Source organism: Pteronotus mesoamericanus, unplaced genomic scaffold (assembly GCF_021234165.1).
Source record: "Pteronotus mesoamericanus isolate MK-2021 breed Mesoamerican mustached bat unplaced genomic scaffold, CSHL_Meso_final contig_20, whole genome shotgun sequence".
NCBI classification, from domain to species: domain Eukaryota; kingdom Metazoa; phylum Chordata; class Mammalia; order Chiroptera; family Mormoopidae; genus Pteronotus; species Pteronotus mesoamericanus.
In genome coordinates this window covers 9,842,101-9,866,093 of record NW_026555085.1, presented here as the reverse complement: position 1 = coordinate 9,866,093, position 23,993 = coordinate 9,842,101, and the positions used below count along the sequence as shown (strand labels likewise).

At 42.0% G+C, this 23,993-nt stretch overlaps 1 protein-coding gene across 3 annotated transcripts in view; it reads left to right on the top strand.

The window, feature by feature from the left end:
- Positions 1-23,993, top strand: part of MOCS1 (molybdenum cofactor synthesis 1) — a 37,390-nt gene that overhangs the window by 4,258 nt on the left and 9,139 nt on the right. For all 3 annotated transcript variants that reach the window (XM_054569324.1, XM_054569325.1, XM_054569326.1), the window contains exons 2-4: positions 2,741-2,867; positions 4,144-4,311; positions 22,372-22,536. In XM_054569324.1, coding sequence (XP_054425299.1) covers positions 2,741-2,867; positions 4,144-4,311; positions 22,372-22,536 — 460 coding nt within the window. The remainder of the gene's footprint in view (positions 1-2,740; positions 2,868-4,143; positions 4,312-22,371; positions 22,537-23,993) is intronic.

The window sequence follows — 23,993 nt, the reverse complement described above, 5'->3', positions numbered from 1 at the left end:
GCCTGCTCCAAGTTGAGGCCCTGGGAATACAAGCAGCTAAGGGCATTCTACTTCTGTCATGTCCAGCCCTTCCTGGGTGAGAGACATTTGCTGTCTACCGTATCTGGTGCCAATTCCCTCTGAGTCCTGGGCTCATTTGACTGGTACTGATGTTTTTACCTCAAGAGGATTTAAGAGAAAGGAAAAAAACTGGAAGAAATTAGGACACGCAATGTTGGAGGAGAAAAGAGGCAGGGATGAAGCTTGTTATTATCTGGGGCGGAGGGCAGGGAGGGAGAGAGAGAGAGAAAGTGTGTGTGTGTGTGTGTGTGTGTGTGTGTGTGTGTGTGTGTGTGTGTGTGTAAGAATAGGGGGCTGGGTCAGATACTGGCAGTACAGAGTCTGAATGAATCTAGATAAGGTCACTCCAGATCTCAAAACTGAAATCTGGCCTGCCCCTCTCTTGGGGAGGACAAAATACCTAATCCATTCTTGATTGCCCCATTGCACTGCTTGCTTCTTGATTTCTGCTGAGTCATATTCCTTGGTCCTCTCACTTGCACCCAATTCGTGGATTCATTTTGGCTCCTCCTTCACCCAGCCACCTCCCCTGTGTGCTAAGATGAGGGTCAGGCCTGGGCACCTTAGCAAGTGAGGAGGTGGGGTCTGGGGTAACAAATTAATGAATTGCAAATAACTGTTGATGGAGGAGCAGGTGCAACTGTGCCATAAATCCAGATTCCCAGGTATCTGACCTCCTGGACTCTGGTGGCCAATGGGACTCTTGGCTCTGGAATGTCCCCTGCTCCACCCCCAAGGCTACCAGTGGAAAGGCAGTGGGGTAGGGAGGGAGGGAGGAAGGCACTGTTATGAGTATAGCAGACTGTAGTTCAGAGCAATGACTGCCGCTTACTTGTCGTTACTGTGAACAGCGTTTCTCAGAGGATGCAGGACACTGGTCTCAGTGTGGGCAGAGTGAGGTCAGTTTGATGGAAGCATCCACACCAAACTCTCACTCCTCCTATCCCTCTGTCTCCTGAGCCAGTCTGTGGCATTGGAGAGAGAAAAACACAAATGCTCAGAAATCAAATTCAGTTGATCTCCAAAGGAATATTTTTCTTAAGCTCCCCATATGGTTCTATTGTACAGGCAGGGCTGAGGAGGTCACTGAAGCAAATGTTTCTCCCTCCTGGGTGCAGGATAACAGCTACCTTGGACTTCAAGAGGGCCTGAGGCCTTCTACTCTCTTAGGTTACAAGATCATCATAACCCTAGGTGTTTACCCACCAGCTCTCTGGCCCCCTCCCCTTCCCTTACTTCGCCATTATTCTCTTCTTATTATACAACTGGGAAAACAGGCCTTGAGGAATTAGGGAAACTTCTCCAGTATGTAAGGTCACACCTGGTCCAGAAACCAGGGGTTCTTGCCCCCAATCCAGAGCCCAGCCCGTAGACCTCATGGATGACTGCCAATGTCATGATTTCTTTGTTCTAAGGATCCCAAAGAAATGACTTCTGTTTGCCTGGTGGACTGCCCCATGTGTTTTCTCAGACTCACCCTATGCAATTAAAGGAAAGAATTTAGAACTTGGAATCAGAAGACCTGGATCTGAATCCTAGTTCTGCCAAGGATGTTCTTGGACCACAAGCCTTAGTTATAATAATCCTTTATGGGGTAGGTGTGGGACTTGAACAGCGAATATTTTTTTGGAACTTTAAGATGCTTTGCAAATGTTCCTTGGAGCAGTTCTCTCATCAGCATCTGTCTTGACCCAGGGTTTTGCTCTCAAGGTGGGAGATCAGACTTTGGAAAAGCTGAAGTTAGCTGCCTGCTTTCTCTCCCTGGCAGGAGTTTGGACCTTGCAGGGAACCTCCAGCAACCTCCTTCCCCTTAGGCCTCAGACAATGGGTACATAATTCTTCCTTCTGGCAGTGGATAGGGTGAAGAATAAAGGCTGGAGTAATCTCTGCATGGTCATTCCAGCCCCTCCATTCTGCCTTCCTGGGGGCTTTTGGCCTCATTCCTTCTACAGATCTCCCTGGTTCTGCTGTCCCTGCCCCAAAGGCCTTCTGGGTGAAGGGAGCCCTCCCTGTATGAATACCTTCCCCGCTGCCCCTGCTGGCTTATCCTGTTGGGTCCTCTTGAGCAGTGGGGGTGCCCCAGGGAGCCCAGCCAACTGGGAGACGGTCAAGGGGGAGGCAGCTTGTGTAATACCCAGCCCCAGAGTTAGTGATTCTGCTTTGAGCTCCTTCTGTCTCCCATTGTAAAGGGAAGAAATGGGAGGTCTTGGTTGGAGACGTGGCTCACCAAGTCCCAGGCAGGGCAGCAATGGTGCCACTGTCCCTCTCAGTTACCCACTTCCTCCCTTCTTTCTGGGCCTGCTTGCCAGCTGGCATGGTTGCCAAGTGGCACATTCTCTCCCAGTGACCTGCCCAAGAGATCCTGGAGATGTTTGTTCCTGGAGACGCTTCCTTTGAGCGGGGGATGGGCATGCCCTGCAGAGGTCCCACTCCCACCGGGGGCTGAGTGTCAGGGTCTAGGGACAGGTCCTTCCCTCGGGCCAGTCTGTGGATGCGGAGCAATCCCAGCTCCCCCAGGACTGCAGAACTCCCATGGGTGGAAAGGTTAGAGGTGCTGCTGCACAGATGTCAGAGATTGGGGGTGTCAGTGGGAGGGGGCTATCCTCTAGAGGTGTGCTTTCCCCGGGTGTGCTCTCCTCGCCCCACTCCTGTGAGTTTCCTCTCCACCCTGTCCTTGCAGGAGCTGCCCAGGCGCAGGCAGTTTCTGAGGGAGTTTGCGGCCCCCTTCTCTGCCTTCCTCACTGACAGCTTTGGCCGCCATCACAGCTACCTTCGGATCTCCCTCACCGAGAAGTGCAACCTCAGATGTGAGTCTGCTTCCCGGGCCCTCTTAGGGCTCCTGCTCCCCTGCTGAAATCTCCCCGTGCCAGGAGTCCTTCTCAATCTTCCCAGTGCCTCTTTCTAACGTCCCCACCCGCCCATCTTCCTTGCTTACCCGGTGGGGTTCAGGGGCAACACTGGGGTCACGGCTGAGTTTTATGATCCTGGAAGCTGGGCTCTACTAGAGATTAGATTTGAGAACAGAATTGCTAGTGTGTTTAGGGTCAAGATTGGGTCTGAATCTCTCACTCTTTCAGTGTTTTTTCCTCCCTCCTGTTGACCTGAAGTGCCCAAAGTTCAGGCCACGTTAGACACTCTAAACATGTGAGATCCACAGTCCTCCTTTCATAATCTCATGAAGACTGCTCTGGGGGTGTATCCACTGCTGTGTGACTTCTAAAGTTTGTTGGCCCCTTCCCTCCCTTCCTCCCCTTCTTCCTCTGTAACTCACAATAAGAAATGTGTTTATTTCATGGCTCAGTAAATATTTGTACATAGTCAATGTTTAACCAAACGATACTTACTCCATGCAGTACTGATGTTCTGTTCAGTCTTAAAAGACCAAATCCGGACCCTTCACTAATTTGGCTAAGTTACCTTCTAACAGATCTTGCCCCATCCTTGATAACACTGCATCACTGGTCTGATGGTGGGGCTGGCTCCCCTTCACCCGCCAGGGCTCCGCTCACTTACGCGCTTCTGCTACCTCGCCCTGAACATGTAGTACCTGAGTTTTCCAACCTATGGAACAGCACTGACAATAACCTGAAATAGATAGGCTGTTCATACGAACACTTGTAGCTACAGAGAACAGTGGCTTTTACTAGGGCCAGAGAATACTTTTTAGCCTTTTTTACCCCATGACACACATAGAGGGATAACTATTTGCCAAAACCAAATGAAATGAGAGAGGGTGAACAATGGCAGAAGGAATGGGCCCAGGAGCCTGGCCCTCCAGGCAGGCCATGCCCAGCACTGGGGAGTCAGCATTGTGGCATCCCCCTACCTCAAGCCAAGCTCTGGTGTCTGCCTAGCATATCTTTAACCGGTGCCCTCAGCTCCCCACTGTGGGGAGGGAGTGTTCCTATTTCATAGGCCCAGAGAGAATCTGGCCCAGGGTCTGTACTACCTCAGATTTGTCGAGGACTCTCCTCACCCTCTGGGTGGGGTTCAGGGGAAAGTTCTGGCCTGATAAGGGCTTTGGGACTGGACACACTGTGGGTGTGACTGCTGTCACCATTCCTCCACACCCCTTCCCTGCAGGTCAGTATTGCATGCCTGAGGAGGGTGTCTCACTGACCCCCAAGGCCGACTTGCTGACCACAGAGGAGATCCTGACTCTGGCACGGCTCTTTGTGAAAGAGGGCATCGACAAGATCCGGCTTACTGGCGGAGAACCGCTCATCCGGCCAGACGTGGTGGACATCGTCGGTGAGTTTGACGAAAGCTCTCACCACTTCTCCCAGTTCTGCCTCATCCAGCTGAACTCCAGTACGAATATCAGCAGCTAACATTCACATAGAGCATTATGCTCACTAGGTTCTGCCACCTGCTGAGAATGGTACCATTATCATTCCATTTTGTTAAGAAATAAGGCACAGGGAAGTTTAAGAACCTGCCCAAGGACACAAAGCTATTAAGTGCCAGAGCTCAGAGGTGTGCCATCACATTTATCTATCTATCTTCCTATCTATCTACTTATTTATTTTCATTGATTTTAGAGAGAGCAAGCAGGGGAGGGGAGGGAGAGAGTCAGAGAGACATTGATTTATTGTTCTACTTATTTATGCATTGCAGTCACATTTAGACTAAAGTCCTCACCAGGGCCTGGAGGCCCATGTGATTGGCCTGTCTTCCTCCTTCCCTCCCCTCCAGGCACAGTCCAGGCCTTTGCACTTGCTGTTCACAGGGCTCATTGCCTGCCTCATTCAGGTCTCAGGCCTCCTTGACCACTCTAAAGTATGTGTCTTATGCAGATGTCAAATTATAACCTGAAGCATAATTCAAAAGTTAAAAAATAAAGTATTAATACATTTCTACGTAGACCCCAGCCACTCTCTGTCCCAGAAGTTGGCCAGCTACAGCCCCCAGGCCTAACCTGGGCTACCACCTGTTTTTGTGTGGCCTGCAAGTAAAGAAAGCTGCTTATGTTTCTGTAGATTGACATTTAGTGACATGTGAGAATTATAAAAGAACAACATTTAGTGAAACTTGAGAATTATAGGAAATCCTAAATTCACTGTCCATTAATAAAGTGTTATTGGGACAGAGCCACACCTCTCACGTACATATTTCCCATGGCTGCTTTTGCAGAGTCGAGTGGTTGCAACAGAGACCATGTTGCTGGCAGAGCCATAAATATTTACTGTCTGACCTTTTGCAGAAAAAGTGTAGCATCCCCTACTTTATCCCCTTATCCTCCCTTATTTTTCTTCATGGCAGTTGTCTCATTTTGACGTTATGTTATTTGGGGGGGGGAGGGGGGTGTGTGTGTGTGTGTGTGTGTGTGTGTGTGTGTGTGTTTCTTCATACCGTCTCTCTCCTCCATTAACTAGCATGAGAGCCCTCAGGGAGCTGTGGCAGGGTTTGCTCCCAGCAGCTGACCCACAGGTGGTGCTCACTGAGATTTGTTGGATGGATGGCAAGTGGTTCAGAGTGTGATTTCTTAAGTATGATGTAGCCACATGTGAGTGTCAGCCTCTTACTAACAGCGTACCTTTGGGCAAATTCTAAAATCCACTCTAAGCCCTAGGACAGAGATAGTACCTAAGTTATAGTGTTGAAATGGGGAGGAAATGGGGAGGAAGTGCTTAGCTCTTTTTGTGGCAAGTGTTCTGTAAGGGGTGGCCCTGCACTGCTTCTAGCCCCAAGGTCAGGCAGAGAGAGACCTTTGCTCACGTGATTGTAGGGTAATGAAACCAGAGGAAGATAAGGTTCTGTTTTCTTGATTGCGGAGTCCTCCACCCCCTCCTCCCACTCCTGCCCCAGCTGCCCTGGGTAGGCTCTCCCAACCCTCAGCTCTATGTCTCATTTGCTGGCTCCATAAATGTTCTTTGCAGTGCCTTCCCATGCATCTGGCACCATGCTGGGGCTCAATGAGCCTCAGATGCTGACATTGCGAACCCACAGCCCGTTGACAGAAGCAGCTGCTGGGGCCTGAGCCCAGGTGCTGGGAGAGCCCCCAGAAGGCGCGCAGGAACCCGACAGCCCTCTCCTTTCTCCTTCCTCATGGCAGCTTCCTCCACCCCTCGCTAGTCACTTGGCCTGGGATCCTGCTGTTATTTCTGGGCTAGACAAGCTGTTCCAGGAGAGCTGACCCCCTGTTTCAGGTGGCTCCTCAGCATTTCCAAGAGAGGGTGGCTTCCAGGAAAAGGCCGAACCTGCTGAACCTGCTGAACCTGCTGAACCTGCTGAACCTGGCTGGCTGCCAGCCAGGACCAGCCCCTTTGTTCAGGCCACTTCATCTTCCCCGTGGCACGAGCTCCCCCTTAAAGCCCTGTGTTCTGTGCCGTGGCCTGTGGGAGAGCAGCGGGCATGGGAGAGCAGAGGGGGAGGGCATCCCTGCTGGACAGAGGGATGACTGATCAGACTTGAGGAGGCAGAGCACTCTAGGGAAGCTGCCGTCTTGTGGGAAGAACGGAGCCAGGAATGTTGTCAGCCCTATTCCCTCTCTGCTGCTGCCTGGCTCTGTGAACTTGTGTCGGTTCCTTTGAATGGTCTGGGCCTCAGTTTCCTTGGCTGTGCTATTCTCCACCTCAAAGGCTTTCCTGCTGTGATGGTCCATGGTTATGGTCATTTGTCCTGGCTGATAGCACAGGGTACAAGGCTTTCTAGTTAGGGATTGCGCTGGGTGCAATAAAAGTTCTTTATGTTGCAAAGAAGTTCTCTGTTTCCTGCCTTCCAGGATGTGGGTTAATGGGGAAAGACTGGACCCATCCCCTCCCCCAGTGCTCCAAAATGAATGGCAGCTGCAGTGTCTTGAATTCCTGTAGTGTGGCGCTTGCTAACACTTTAGCACCTCTCAGCCTACTCCTTTGACCTTCCCCAGAGGTACTTCTTCAGAACAAAGCTGCCCTGAATGGCAGGGCAGGAGAGGGAACAGCAGTCAACTGGGATGTTCACAAACACTTGTCCTCACCCTCCCAGGTTTGAGTTTCCAGAGACCCAGTTCTGGGGTAGAGTGAAAGCGATGGCACGTTTCTCCGAGCCTGCCGGTTTGATAGCTTGGGGTCCCTGCCTGAAGCGCTGTCAGTCTTGGGCGTGGTGCTGCAGGACTTCCCATGGGAAGACAGCGTAGCCCTCCCTGGCTCTGTCTGCTGTCATCTGCGATCCTCTCTGCCAGGTCCTAGACTCCTCAGCATTCCTGCGACAGGGCCCCTGTGTGAACAAGTTCCTCTGCTCCTTTTCAGCTGAGATGGGTTTAAAGCAGCATTGTCCAATAAAACTTTCCCAGCTCTTGACATGTGGCTAGTGTGACTGAGGAACTGAATTTGTAACTTTGTTACATTTTAATTAATTTAATGGCTACATGTGGCTAACAGCTGCTATGTGGAATAGTGAAGGTTTGGGGTTTCCCAAGAGAAATAAGAAAATGGAAAATAAATACACAAGAACTATGATAGTTTTGGAGGAGTTTGCAGTGCACTTGTTTTGGATCTGAACTTTAAGAGTGACTTGTGACTGTCAGATGAGTTTCCCTTACCTTAAGAATCACTGAGTCCTTCAGTCTTCTCCTTTTTTTCCCATCCTTCTTTCCTCCATCTCTTCTCCTCCCCTCCGTCCTTCCCTCTCTTGCATTGTGTTGAAGAAATGAAGATACAGGGAACATCTGATCTCATAGCTTAAAGCCCATGAGAGGCCCAATGCTATAGGGAAACATTAAGGGTTTTTGAAAAGGGGTGAATTTTTTTTGTTTTGTTTCATTTTTGATGGATTCTAGTTGCATAGAATCAGATTAAAGCATAATCCTTAGTTCATGAGATTGTCTCATCATTGGTCCATGCATGGCCTGTTCTACTTTATTCATACTAATTCATTTATAAGTTTTAATAATATAAATACCAAAGTAAACCCATTACCTCACCAGTTTGGGGGGGGGAGGGGAGAGAGTAAGAACATTGGCAATAACTTTTAACCACCTACGTGTGGACTTCTCTGCCCTCTAGAGAATGCTCTCTTCGCATGGGAGAGCATTGGCGGGGGCGGGGGCGGTATCCCCCGCTGAGGGAAACACTCCTAAATTTTGTGTTCATCATTGCTTTTTAAAAATGAGATACAGTGCTTTGAACTTCAGGTATCGCACTGTGTGTAGTCATTCGGAGCTTACTCTTTTGATGCAACTGGAATTCATGCATGTTACCCTGAGTTTGCAATTTGTTCCTCTTTTCTGTGATCTACTGTTTCTTTATGTGAATACTCACATTTATGCTGTTCATGAGTATTTGGGTTGTTTTCAGTTTTTTGATGTTATAAACATTGCTGCTTTAAACTCTTTTATTCACATTCAGCTATCCTACTGTATAGTTTCTCTAGAAGTGGAATGGCTAGGTTATAGGATATGTGAATTGTAACTTTGGGAAACAGTTCGACATTATCTTATAAAGTGGTTGTGTTACTTTACACTGTTGCCAGCAGTACTTGAGAAAAGCTTTCAAACCCACATGTGCCCTGGCACTTAGGATTATCATTCTGGACTGTGGCCAGTTGAACAGGTGTAAAGTGTTATTTTATGTAGCTCTAAGAATGAGGTCAATCATCTTGTCACATGTTTTTAGTTTTATATGCATATATATATATATATTTCTTTTTCTGCAAAACATGAGGTCTTTTTCCCATTTTTTTCAATTGGTTTTTTTGTCCTTTCATAATTGGTTTGGTAAAAGTTTTTTATGTTGCAAATGTCTTCTCCCATTTTGAAAACAAAAGTGCCACATTTTGTGTAACAGTCCTTTCAAGCAATGACAGTTCTTAAATGTGTCAATATTGTCTTTTATGGTTAGTGTTTCTTGCATCTTGTTAGTGAAACTCCTCACCCAAAGTCAGAACAGCTACCTGGTTTTTCACTAAAACATTTAACATTTTGCTGTTTACATTTAAGTCCTTAGTTCATCTGTGGATAATTTTGGGGAATCCATTTTTTTTTCCTATGTGATAGTCGTTTTCTCTCGTTTTGTGTATCGAGTAATCTCTTCTTGCTCTATAAATCTACCATGTGGGCATTGCTCTGATTTGGGTTCAATTCTGTTCTTTCAGTTATTTTGTCTATCTCTATGCCAATATCAAACAGTCTTAATCACTGCCGCTTGGTAGCATGTCCATTATCTGGCAGGGCAAGCCCCTTTATTTTTCAGCAGTGCTTTAGCTATACTAAGCTTTGTCTGTGTGAATTTTAGAATCAGCTTACCAAATTCCATGGATGATTCTGTTGGATTCTTTTTCTTTTTTTTTATTGTTTTAAAATATATGTAACATAAAATTTACCACTTTAACCACTTATGAGCATACAGTTCAGTAGTATTAAATTTGTTCACATTGTCATACTGCCATAACCACCACCATTGTCATAGTTCTTTTCATCTTGTAAATCTGAAACTCTATATCTGTTAAACAATAACTCCCAATTCTCCCTTCTCCTCCCAGGCACTGTCAGTCATCATTGTACTTTCTGTCTCTATGGTTTTTGGCTACTATAAGAATCTCATGTAAGAGGAGTCATACAGTATTTGTCTTTTGTAACTGGCTTATTTCACTTAGCATAATGTTCCCAAAGTCCATCCATGTCATAGATTATTGCAGAATTTTCTTTCGATCTAAGGCGGAATCCATTTATGAATATACCACATTTTGATAATCCATTCATTGGTCAACATGGGTTGCTTGCATGTTTTAGCTGTTGTGAATAATGCTGCTGTGAAGATGGGTATAGCAGTATCTCTTTGAGATCCTGCTTTCAAAGAGACGCAAGTAGAATTGCTGGGTCATATGATAGTCCTATTTTTAACTTTTTCAGAAACCTCCATATTGTTTTCCACAGTGATTGTACCATTTTACATTTCTACCAACAGTGACAAGCATTCCAGTTTCTCCACATTCTTACCAACACTTGTTTTTAATTTTTTTTTTTTCTGATAGTAACCATCACAGTGGGTCTGTGGTGGTATATCATTGAAGTTCTGATTTCCATTTCCCTAATGGTTAGTGGTGTTAAGCATCTTTTCATGTACTTATTGGCCATTTGTATATCTGTTTTAGAAAAATATTTTTTCAAGTTTTTTGCCCATTTTTGAATTGGGTTTTTTTTGTTGTTATTGAATTTTAGTTTTCTATTCTGGATATTAATCTGTAATGGGATAGATCTGCAAGTATTTTCTCATTCTGTGGGTTGCTTTTTACTCTATGGATAGTGTTTTTAACGCACAAATTTTAGAATTGTCATGAAATCCATTGATCTTTGCTTGCCTGTGCCTTTGGAGTCATATCCAAGAAATCACTGCCAAATGCAGTGTCATGAAGCTTTTGTCCTGTGATTTCATCCAAGATTTTTATTGTATTAGGGCTTACATTTAGGTCCTTGATCTACTTTGAGTTAAATTTTGTGTATGGTATTAGGTAAGGGTCCAACTTCACTTCTTTGCATGTGAATATCCAGTTTTCCCAGCCCCATTTGTTGGAAAAATACTGTTCTTTCCCCCATTCAGTGGTCTTGGCAGCCTCTTACAATATCAGTTGACTGTATACATGAGCATTTATTTCTGGGCTCTCTATTCTATTCCATTGAGCTCTAGGTCTGTCTTTATGACAGTACCATACTGTTTTTATTGCTATAGCTTTGTACTGGGTTTTAAAATCAGGAAGTGTGAGGCCTCCAGTTTTGTTCTTTTTCAAGATCTTTTTGGCTCTTCAGGGCCTCTTGATATTCTATGTGAATTTTAGAATGGGCTTTTCTAGTTCTACAAAAAAAAAAAAAAAGGTCATTGAGAATTTGATAGGGATTGCACTGATTCTGTTGATTGCTTTGGGTAATATTGACACTTAACAATAAATCTTACAACACATGAACATGAGATGTGTTTCCATTTGTTTATGTCTCCTTTAATTTCTTTCAGCAATGCAAAGTTTTCATTGTTAAAGTCTTTCACTTTGATTAATCCTAAGTATTTTATTATTTTTTAAAAGATTTTATTTATTTTTATTCATTTACTTTTAGACAGAGGGGAAGGGAGGGAGAAAGAAGGAGAGAAACATCGATGTGTGGTTGCTTCTCACGCACCCACTACTGGGGACCTGGCTCACTACCCAGGCATGTGCCCTGACTGGGAATCAAACCAGCAACTCTTTCGTTCACAGGCCAGCATTTAATCCACTGAGCCGCACCAGCCAGGGCAGCATTTTATTATTTTTCACGGTATTATAAATTGATTGTTTTTGTAATTCCCTTTTCAGAATGTTCATTATTTGTGTTATCTGTTGGGATTTTAATTGCATTAAATCTATATATCAAATTGGGGAGAATTAACATCATTTTTATTCATGTACCCACCATCCCAAAGCCATCTTCCTCCTTTGCCTTGCTTTCTGCTCCAGGTAGCTGAACCCAGGGAACATCACCCAGGCTCCCTTGCCTGTTGAGTTCCTGATGGGTTGGGCCAGCCAGTGAGGTCAAGTTATTTTTCACTGCTCCCTACACTATTTCTACACTGGTTTTTTGACAGCAGCTGTATTCCCTCTGGGACTAGAACTCCCACTGGGCAGCCTCTCCTCCATGATGACTTAATTGGACTCCTAACTTAATTTCCTCTTCATGTCCCTTTGGCCCTATGTATGGTAATGGATCCCCAGTGTTGCTAGTCTGAGTGCTGTACTATTCATTTTTGAGGTCCCTAATTCCACCCATACCTTTGTAAGTAGTACTTTCAATAAAGTCTCTATTTCAACAATCTGGGATAAATTCTATTTTATATTAGGATCCTGACAGATATAGTGCCATTTTTTAAATTACATTTTTCTCATTTTGTTGTTGTTGGTTTATTCACTTAACCTTGCTGTCAATGCTATATGTCTGCTTAGGTTATTTGGTGTTTTCTATGCTAGAAACCTTATCATCTGCAACTAAAGATAATTTGTTTTTTTTCTTTCCTTTTTATTGTCCTATTGCCTTTTCTTGTCCTAGTGCAATATCTAGGATCTTAAGTACAATGTTAAATAACAGTGATAATATGAAACTGCTTCTAATGTTTCCTCATTTAGAATGATGTTTGTTATAAGATTTATTTTTATAAATAACTTGTATAAGGTAATGAAGTTCCCTTCCTAGTTTACTAAGTTTTTTAACTATATTTTTTATGTATGTTTGGGTAATTGATGATTTTTTTCTTTACTATTCTAAATGATATCTGTAGTTTTCCTGATATTAAACCCATAATACACTCAACTTAGTACTGGCATACTTTGTATTTATCTACTGTTAGGTTCAGTGTGTTAAAATTTTGTTTGTTTTTACATTTAGATCCATGAGTGAAATGGGCGTGTAAGTTTTCTTTCTCATAATCTTGGTATTAAGTTTCAAAAAATGAGTTAGGTAGTTTATTAGTCCATTTAGTTTGCTATAACAAAATACCACAGATTGAATAGCTTATAAACAATAAACATTTACTTTTCACAGTTCGGAAGCTGGAAGTCTGATATCAAAGTGCTAATATGGTCAGGTGAGGGCTTTCTTCTGGGTCAAAGACTTCTCATTGTATCTTCACATGGCAGAAGGATCTAGGGAGCTCTGTGGAATCTCTTTTACAAGAGCACTAATCTCTCCACCCCCATGATCTAATCACCTTCCGAAGGCCCCACCTTTTAGCACCATCACATTGGATAGTAGGATTTAACATGGGAATTTAGGGGCACAAACATGTAGACCGTAGCAGGTCATATTCCCTCTTATTCTTTGATCTGCAAGAGTTTGTATTAAACTGTGGTAATTACTTTTGAAAGTTTGACCGCACCTGTAACATTGTCTCTGCCTGATGATCTTTGCAGTGAGATTTTAAACTGTTACTTCAATTTTTTGAATCATTATTGCACTATTCAAGTTCTATATTTCTTTTGGAATCAATTTTGGTAGATATTTTTTTTTAATTTTTAGACTTTTTAAAAAAAATAAAACGATTCATTTATGATGAGTATATGTTTTTGTTTTGTTTTTTTGGTATTTGAGATGTCTTTTTTTTCTTTTTCTTTTTTTATTGATCAAATATATTTGTCTTCATTTTCCCACCACCACTTTCCCCTGCCCCACCCACCCTCACCTCCCACCCTCAGGCCTTTACCACTTTGTCTTTCTTTGCCTATGGGTCCTTTATACATTTCCTTGATTTGACATTTATTATTTCTGATTTCAAGTTTATTGCTGTGAAATTATTGGTAATATTTTCTTATTATGTTTTCAGTCTCAGTTTTACTTGCAATTTTGTCCTTTTTTTATCCTTAATGTGTTTTATTTGTGCCTTATCTCTTTTCCCTCCCCAATTAGTCTTCCCAGAGGTTTGTCTGTTGTGCTAGTCAACAAACCAGCTTTTAGATTTGTTGAACTTCTTATGGTATATTTGTATTCTGTTTCATTATTTCTGCTTCCATCTTGGGATAGCCTATTGCTTTTATAATATTTAGTTCTAAATATTTGTTTGTTTTATTCTGATTTGTTCTTTCATTCATGAAATATTTAGAAGTAGTGTTTTTAATTTCCAAATATATGAGGATTTTTCATTTAAATTTTTATTCTTGAATTATAATTTAAGCATATGGTAGTCAGAATATATCTGTGTAATAATTATTTAGAATTTATGGAGACATTTTATGATCTAGTATATTGGCAGTTTTTATAAATGTACTATGTGTGCTAGAGGAGAATGGCTAATCTTTCATTATTGGATGGAGACATTTATGTTTGTTCATTGGATCCAGCTGGTAATTTTATTGTTCAGTCTTCTGGTTATCTCTATCTTTGCTGGCTTTCTCTCTGCTTGGCCTGTCAATAATAAATGTGTAGATTTGTTCGTTTCTCTCAAAGGTCCTATTGCTTTTTATTTTCTATATCATTGAGGTGATTTTATTAGATTTACATGTGATTAGAATTGTTGCCTTTTTCAGAAGTTAAATCTTTTATCACTATGTAGTGGGTTTCTCCTTTGTTTTACTAAAGCTGTATCAGCTTGCTTATAGTGTAGCAAAACTTGACTCTATTTTCATCGTTTTACTTTATAAACATCTTGTGTTCTTATCCTTTAGATATGTCTCTCACAGCAGCACATAGCTGTTACATTTGTGTGTTTTTTTTAAGTCAAATTTGACAATCTCTGACTTTTAACTGGTAACTCAGCGGATATTCTAATTACCTTTATTGTAATTATTGACACATTGGGACTTTTTTCTATAATCTTTTACCTGTCATAATTTTTATATGTGTTTTATTCCTCCTTTTTGGCGTTTAAATGAATGAATCCTCCTTCTCCCTAATAAAACAAGAACTTGAACACATCTGTAGGCTCTTGATTTTGCCAACCCATTTATTGTTGCTATTTTCTAGAAGAATTTTCTTGTGGGTTATTATGAATAATCTCCCCCCCCCCCCCCCCGTCTCTCATAAACATACTGTCTTAAGATAACAACAAACTTTACCAAGGTATTTGATCACCCATAATTGTCGCATCTTCTGAATTTGTTTTTCATCTTATTTATTTCCTCTCAGTTTTTCTATGTGGGTCTCATGGTGAATCTAATTTTGTTAGTAAATCTAATTAAATCTGGCAAGCCAGATAGGTTTTATAATGTTTTAAAGTAGTAGTAGTTTTATAATGTTATTTAAATGCATACAAAGTTTTAGGTTCAAGGTTCATTCCTTTATTATGTTAAGAATGTTCCCCATTGTCTCCCACAGCCAGTCTGCTGTTGGGAAAAGTCTGTCAGTCTGCTTCTTGCTCCTGGCAGATCGCATGCTCTTTTTTTCCTGGAAGTTATTAGAGTGTTTGCTTTGTATCTGGCTTTCTTAAGTTTTACTTTAATATGTCTGAAATAAGATTTTCCTCATCTGTTCTGCTGACAGTAAAATTGTTCATTCAATACTAAGCTGTTTGTTTTAAAGTTGGGGACAATGTTCTCCATTGTTTCTTCAGATATTTCCTTCTGTCCATTTTAATTTTTTCCTGGGACCTCTATTACCTGGATGTTGCCCCTTCTACTTATAGCCTCCACAGTTTTTAAGTTATATTTTGATTTCTTAACCTCTCCTTTTTTCTTCTAGAATAACCCTTTAATTCTACCTCCTAACTCACCAATTTCTCCTGTGTCCATTTTACTGTTCATCTTATTTCTTTATTTTAAGTCCTGTTATCATAAGACTTTTATTTAGTATTTTCCCTTGTTTTTTTAAATGAAAATGTTTGTTTTACATTGTAAATATCCTTTATTTTTACTGTACTTATCATGTTTCTTTTATATACTTGATATATCTGTCTTAATAATTTTTCTTCTATTGCTCGTATTTTAGATATTTTAGGGGGAGGAGGACACTAGTTGTACTTCTGCAGGGTTTCCTTAGTTTAGCCTGTAAGTTTGTTCCCCTAGAATATTAGCTCTTCTCTGTGGCACTAGAAATGGTCAATATATATCTCAGTTCTCAGAAAGGACATGCCAAGGAGTGCAGTAACTATAGGACCATTCCTCTAATTTCCCATACAAGTAAAGTGATGCTCAAGATGATTTGCCAAAGCTTCTACCTCATGTGGAGCAAGAAATGCCTGATGTTCAAGCTGGATTCAGAAACGGAGGAGGTACTGGAGACAGTACCTGCAAACATATGTTGGATATGGGAAAGCTCCAGAGAATTTCAGGAGAAGGATACAAACTACATACAGTAAAGCCTTCAACTGCATGGATCATGAAAAGCTATGGGCTGCTTTGAAAGAAATGGGCGTGCCCCAGACCTTGATTGTCATGAAGTGTAACCTGTGTTGTGGACAGAAAGCCACTGTCAGGACAGAATATGGAAACAGAATGGTTTTGAGCAGGCAAAGGTGTCAGACAAAGGAACATTTTATCTTACTATTCACTTAATTTGTAATAGGGCATACACACACAAAAAAAAGGGAGGGATAGACTCAGAAGAAGAAGAAAAAGTGAAAATTGGTGGAAGAAATGTCAATAACTTAAGAAATGCAGATGACACCATCTTACTTGCAGCAAGGAGCAATGATTTGAAATGACTTCTGATGAATTTGAAAGAAGAAAGAGCCAAGGCAGGACTTCATTTGAACATCAAGCAGACAAAAATGACTATAGAACAAATATGCAACTTTAACAATTTCATTGTCTTCATTGTCCATGTTAAAGGTTTTGCTTACTGTGTTTCAGTATCAGTTCAAATGGAGGCCGCAGCTAAGAAATCAAGAGAAGGCTGAGACTCAGAAGGGCAATGGAAGAATTGGGAAAGATTTTCAAGGGCAAAGATGTGTCACTAAAGACCAAGGCTAAGATAATCCACACCCTTGTATTCCCAGTTACTATATGGATGTGAAAGTTGGACAGTGAAGAAAGCTGGTAGGAAAAAAAAAATGGATTCATTTGAAATTTGATGTTGGAGGAGCTTTACAGATATCCTGGGCTGCCAGAAAGATGAACAGGTGGTTCCTAGAGCAAATAACCCTACAACATTGCTGGAAGCAAAAATAATAAAACTAAAGCTGTTCTACTTCAGGTACATTACAAAAAGAAGGGTTCTTTGGAAAAGGCAATAATGCTGGGAAAAATAGAAGACAGCAAGAAAAGAGGAAGACCAAATGTGAGATGGATTGATTCCATAAAAGAAGCCATAGGCAGGAGTCACAGGAGCTGAACAGGGCTGTTGAAGACAAGCCATAGTGGATGTCACTCATTCAGGGGGTCATTAGGAGTCAGAGTTGACTCAGTGACATGTTACACACACAACACTGCTTAATCGAAAAAGGATCAAGGCCAGATTTTAGTCTTCGATAAGCAGAGGAAGCTCAAGATCCCAGAATATCACAACTATTAACTCATGTTTGCCTCCCCACCAAATGACTAGCCTTGCCATGTAAAACTGCATGGGCTGTGCACTGCACAGCTCCAGGAGATGCATACTCTTCATTTTGATTATGATGAGAATGGCACCCCCTGGATGTATATAATATGGCAGTTTTTTAGGTCTTCACTTTCACACACTCAGGGAGAAGGGGTTTTGGAAGGAGACAGTCACCCTTGATTTTAATCCACTAGACCTGGGGCTTTGGGAGGGTGGAGGAATGAATGCAGGAGGCTGTCAGGTCCCTACCTGTTGTCTTCCACTCCTCTTCCATTAGAGCTCGGCGGCTCCCCTGAGTTTACCACCAGTGGCTTCCTGAGCCACTGATTTCTTCAGTAGCAGGACAAGCTGTGATTGTTCTGGGGCGTCAAGGGGCGAGAGCAAGAAGGAAGTTGAACTGCCTTGCTTAGTTACCTTTAATGCCTGCATTCTCTGCCAGCCACCTTCAACCCCAGGCTACATACCCCTTCCTCCATACCAGCTCAAAAGACCTGTCCATCTTACTGTGAGATTTTCTCAAGATTTTCTTTTGTTAATGTGCTGGATTCTGTGTTTCTCTGGAATCTCCCTCTGTGGAGGGAACCAACGACTACTGTTAATTTCCCATGTTGGCAGAGCCCCAGAGTAAAGCTCTTTGGGTTTTTGGTTTAGGTTTTTTTTGTTTGTTTGTTTGTTTGTTTGTTTAAAACAACTTTTATGTTACAATTTTATTTTCTTATTACAAAAGTAATACTTGCTTATTTCAGGTACGCAAAAAATATATAACTTTTTCAGTTGTAACCACTGTCAATATATTGGGTTTTTTTTTCCTGCACTTATTTTTTAACTACTGGTTTTTTTTTTAACTTTTTTTTCCCGATTACAGTTGACATTCAATATTATTTTATGTTTTAAGCGTACAACTTAGTGGTTAGACAATTATATAATTTATAGTTACTCCCCCTATAATTGTAGTACCCATCTGACACCATGTTTAGTTATTACAATATTATTGACTATATTCCCTATGCTGTACTTTACATCCTCATGACTATTTTGTAACTACCAATTTATACCTCTTAATCTCTTCACCTTTTTCACCCCTCCTCCCAGCCACCCTCCCATCTCAAAAACCTCAGTTTGTTCTCCTAGAATTCTTAGAATTGAAACTTTAGACCAAAGGCTTTATAAAGTACCATACATACCTTCTCTCCAGAAAAGTTATGCAATATTAGTCTTATACCATGAGCATGTGCACTTCGGCACACCCCTGCCTGAACTGATGGTTAAATCTGTGATCTTTTGCCAACTTTTTCTCAATCTTTCTCCAAGTCTTCACTTGGGCGCTTCACACCTGGTTTCTACTCTCCTGCAGAGCTAAGCTGATTCTTCACCAAAATTCATGCATTCACAAATTAAAACCACAATGAGATACCACTTCACACCGGACAGAATGGCCATGATAAACAAAACAACAAACAACAGGTGCTGCCAAGACTGTGGAGAAAAGGGAACCCAGTCCACTGTTGGTGGGAATGCAGACTGGTGCAGCCACTGTGGAAAACAGTTTGGAATTTCCCCAAAAAGCTAAAAATGGAACTGCCTTTTGACCCAGCAATTCCACTGCTGGGATTATACCCTAAGAATCCCAAAACACCAATTCAAAAGAACCTATGCACCTCAATGTTCATAGCATCCTTGTTCTTTTGTGTACAACCTGGGAGAATTCCTTTGCTCAGTATTCCAGCTTGGTCATTTGCTCTTCATATGTGTCCAGGATTTTCCCATCAAGTTATTTTCTTTCTATAATTATGTATTTTATAATTTTCTATATATCTCAATATTCCCATAACTATATATTTTATAGTTTATAGTTTATTTTATAGTTTATTAACTTTATATCCTGCAACTTCACTTAATTTGTTTGTTCTAACAGTTTTTAGGTGGACTCTTTAGGTTTTTCTATATTTTATATTATGCCATCTGCAATTTTCCATAAAGAATATACCTTCCTATAACAATATATGTTTTATTTTTGAGAGTTCTATTTAGTTATTTTTCTCATTTCAGAATGTAATATTTAAACTCTGGAGGGCATTTTTTTGTATTGAGATATAATTGGCAGAAACATTGTATTAGTTGCAGATGTACAGTATAATGAATCAATATTTGTATATGTTACAAAGTGATCATGACAATAAATGTAGTTAATGTGTATCGCATGTAACCACACTTAGTTACACATACTTTTTCTTGTGATAAGATCTTTTAAAATCTACTCTCTTAGCACCTTTCCAATATATAATAGAGTATTATTAACGATAGTCACCATGCTATACATTACATCCCCAGAAATTGATTTTATAGCTAGGCATTTATACCTTTTAATTGCCTTTTACCCATTTCATTTACCCCCTGCCACCCACCTCTGGCAATCACAAATCTGTTTTTTGTATCTGTGATTTTGGGTTTTTTTCTTATTCTACATATAGATAAGATCATACCATATTTGTCTTTGTCTGATTTATTTCACTCAGTATAATGCCTTTAAGGTCCATCCATTTCACAAATGACTAGGTTTATATGGCTGAATATTCCATTGTGTTTGTGTATGTGTAACATTTTCTTTATCCATTCATTTATGGATGGACAATTAGGTGGCTTCCATGGCTTGGCTTATTTTAAATAATGCTGTAATGAACACATCTGATGTAGTCCAGCTTTTTTCTTTTTTCTTTTGTTGCCTTTGCTTTTGAAGTCAGATCCAAAAAATCATCACCAAGATCAACATTAAGAACTTTATCATCTAGATTTTTCTCCTAGGAGTTTTATTTCATATGAAGTCTTTGTTCCATTTTGAGTTAATATTTTGTATGCTGTAATATAGTGTTCTAGTTTTATTATTTTGCATATAGCTATGCAGTTTTCCCAACACCACTTATTGAAGAGACTTTCCTTTTCCCATTATATATTCTTGGCTCCCTTGCCTTAAAATAATTGAACATACATATGTGAGTTTATTTCTGGGCTCTTGTGTTTGTTCTAATGATCTGGGTGTCTGTTTTTATCTCAGTACCATACCGTTTTGATTACTGCAGCTTTGTAACCTAAGTTGAAATCAGCAAACATGATGCCTCTAACTTTGCTCTTCTTTTTCAAGATTGCTTTGGCTATGTAGGGTCTTCTGTGGTTCCACACGAATTTTAGAATTTTTTGTTCCATTTCTGTGAAAAATACCATTGGGATTTTGATAGGGATTGTATTGAGTCTGTAGATTGCTTTAAGTAGTATGAACATTTTCAAAATATTAATTCTTTCAATACATGAGCACAGAATATCTACTGACTTGTATCTTCAGTTTCTTTTATCAGTATCTTAGAGTTTTCAGTGCACAGGTCTCTCACCTGCTTGGCTAAATTGATTCCTAGGTATTTTATTATTTTCAATGCAATTGTAAATGGGACTTTTTTTGATAGTTCATTATTAGTATATATGCAACAGATTTTTGTATATTAGCTTTATATCCTGCAACTTCACTTAATTTGTTTTAACAATTTTTAGGTGGACTCTTTAGGGTTTTCTATATTTTATATTATGCCGTCTGCAAATAGTGACAGTTTTACTTTTTCCTTTCTGATTTAGATGACTTTTATTTATTTTTCTTACCTAACTGTTCTGGCTAAGACTGCTAATGCTGTGTTGAATAAAAGTGGTGAAAGTGGGCATTCTTATCTTTTTCCCAATCTTAGAGGAAAAGCTTTGAGCCTTTCACCATTGGGTATGATATTAACTGTTGGCATATCATAAATACCTTTATTATGTTGAGCAACATTCCTTTTATACCCCTTTGTTGAGAATTTTTATCATGAATGGATGATGAATTTTGTTGAGTATTTTTCCTGCATCTTTTGAGATAACTGTGTTTTTTGTCCTTCATTTTATTAATGGTGGTATGTCACCATTGATTGATTTGTGAATGTTAAATTATCCTTGTATCCCTGGAATAAATCCCACTTGATCTTGGTGTATAACCCTTTTAATGTATTACTGAGTTTGGTTTGCTATTTGTTGCGGATTTTTGCATCTATGTCCATGTAGCTCTGAATTTTAAAAAAATCTCCTTCTTTTATCTCTCTCACTTCCTCTTTGGTTTTTCTATTTGTGGAATTTATCTTTCTTTCTCAGCATTGTCTTTAAATGTTTGTTGATTCCTTGCTATACTGGCCTGGCTGTCACTGCTGTTTCTGCTTATGCTGTTTGCCGCTGAGGTTGTGGACAGGAGCATGAGGTCTTGCTAGGCTTCTGGGCTTCAGCGCTCCCATGTCTCTGGAGTATCAGCAGCTTATTCAAGGCTTCCCCCACCCCCTTTGGCTAGCTTAAGTGCTCTAGTCTTTGGGATAAAAGCTGCTACCTTCTCCCTGCTCCTAGGAATGAGAAGAAGGCCATCTTGCCCAACTCATCCAGCTATAATTCCACAGAAAGCCAACCTCCTTGACATAACCAAGGACCATTCTACTCCCTGTCTCTCTGACTGCTAGGCATGGTGCATGCCAGTCACCCGCCCAACTTTCTATAGAACCTTCTTCTGTGTGTGCTTTGCCTGTGGTCTCTTCGTTCTATCTTGTCTCCCCCCGTCTTCTATCTTTCAATATTTCTCCACCTTTCTGGGCCACTGAAGACATTCTTGTCTTCCAATGCCATTATGAGTTGTTTTTTTAAAAATAATTAACTATTTTATTTTGTGTTTAGAAAGAGGAGAAAGGAGGGGGAAAAAGAGGGAGAGAAGCATCTAATGTGTGAGAGAAACATCAATCAGTTACCTCTTGCTCACCCCCAAGTGGGGACCAGGCCCACAACCTAGGCTTGTGCCCTGACTAGAATCGGACCAATGACCTTTCAGTCTCTGGGACAATGCCCAACCTACTGAGCTATACAAGTCGGGCCGGGTTGTTTTTTTTAATCCTTCTGTCATTTCTGGAGATTTCTGGTGGAATGGTGGAGTCAGTTTAGTGCATAATCCAAACCAGAGTATCAGAACCTGTGAGTTTATTATTAAAGCATAGTTCTGGGGTCAAGTATACATGATTTTGACTCTCAAAGCTTCCTCTTACCAGCTGTGTGACTTGAAGCAATTTTCTTAATCTCTCTGAGCCTCTCTTATCTGTTTCATCGGGATCATTGTTATTATGGTGCTCAATGAGTTCATACACAGAAAGCCCTAATCAGAGCCTCTAGCAGAGTGAACACTCAGTATTTAATCTTTTGGTTATTTGTATCATTGTTTTTATTCTTGTTTCTTACTAAACTAGCCTGGTTAGTTGAGATCCACAGAAAGCTGCTTTTCCGTCCGTCTTATTTGGGCTAAGCCCTTCTCCTGGCCTCACCAAGAACAAGTAGGTTGATACTTCGTCCTGTTCTTTCTGCAGCCCAGCTCCATCAGCTGGAGGGGCTGAGGACCATCGGTGTCACCACCAACGGCATCAACCTAGCCCGGCTGCTGCCTCAGCTTCAGAAAGCTGGTCTCAGTGCCATCAACATCAGCCTGGACACGCTGGTGCCAGCCAAGTTTGAGTTCATCGTCCGCAGGAAAGGTGATCAGATGCAGCTCACGGTGGAGGGTGTCCCTCCAAGGCCCCCGTAACTGGGAGCTGTGGCTAGGGCTATGGCAAGAGGTCCGGTCTCTTGCTTTTGGTGTCTGGGCTACAGAAAAGCCTAGGCTTCACCCTTCACCTTCACCAAATGTCCCTCGTATTTATAGACACATCCCTGGGGACTTTTTGGGATCAGATGCTAAGAGCTATGGTGGCCAACCGTCCCCCACCATAACCCCCCCATCACCCCAGTTTGTCCACAACTAAGAGGATTTCAAGAACTCAAGACTTTCAGTTTTAAAACAAGATAGTCCCTGGAACACTGGGATGAGTTGGTTTCCCTATAATGAGCTCTAAAGAAACATGGGGCCACCCAGGGTAGAAGCAGCTGTCCTGGGGTGACCGCACTACCAGGTGGGGGCCCCGAGCAGCCCTCAGTGATGCTCTCTGTTCCCGTCCTGGACATAAGCCTCTCCCTTCACCCCCTGCACAGGCACTCCCACAGCCTCCTCTCTGGGCTTCCTCAGGAGGGTGGGGCTGGGGAGGTAGACCGGCCAGAGCCCCCTCACATCTCTTGGGTCTTGGGCCTCATGTTGGGGCAGAGGTTCTTGCCTCACAGTGTGACTCCCTGTTCACACCTCTCCTTGTGCTGAAGAAGTACCTGTGAGTCCTTGCCCTCTTCAAAGGGCTGCGCTAGGCACTGGGGAGTGGGGGTGGGGACAAAGGCACGCAGGACATTGCCCTGCAGGACAGGCTATTAAGGGACAAAAGGTGTGATGCCACTAGATCACCTCTGTTTGTCTCCCTCTGTGTGGTACTTTAATGTACCACAGAGAGGGAGAGAGAACTCCCAGCTGGGGGAGACCTAGAGGGTTTCAAAGAGGGGGCACGTACACTGGTCCCTGAGGAACTGGGTGGCGGGATTCGGATCCAGCGGGCTTACTCTGAGGGGGAATGTCAGCGAAGAACCAGCAAGGTCTCAGGAAAGTAGAAGGTGTGATTGTGGGCTTTACCCTCCCCACCACCTCACACATCCACGTCTGCCACCTCCCTCCATCCCATCTCCATGTCTCCTTTCCTGGGATGAGCATTGGAGACAGCGTGCCCTAACGTCGCGTCCTCCGTCCCATTCAGACTCCTCTGCCCACTGCCTCCTTTGGAGAGGAGAGTGCTTTATAGAGGAAAGAAGTTCTAGGTTATCCTAACCACATTTTGTATGAAAGCTACATATTCCTCCCTTGGCCCTTCTTCACTGGGCCATCCAGAAATGCTGCAAGGACACTGGGAGGCCATCCCCGGGCCACTCTGCGACAGTGTGACATCCTGGCTGGGAAACACATGTGATCACCAGAGCCTGCAGGCTGGGGGCAGGGTGGGCCGGCATCAGTAGATGCTCAAATGCATGAATGCAGGAGTGAGCTGAGATGAGCCAAGGTGAGGACAAGCCAGCTTGGGGT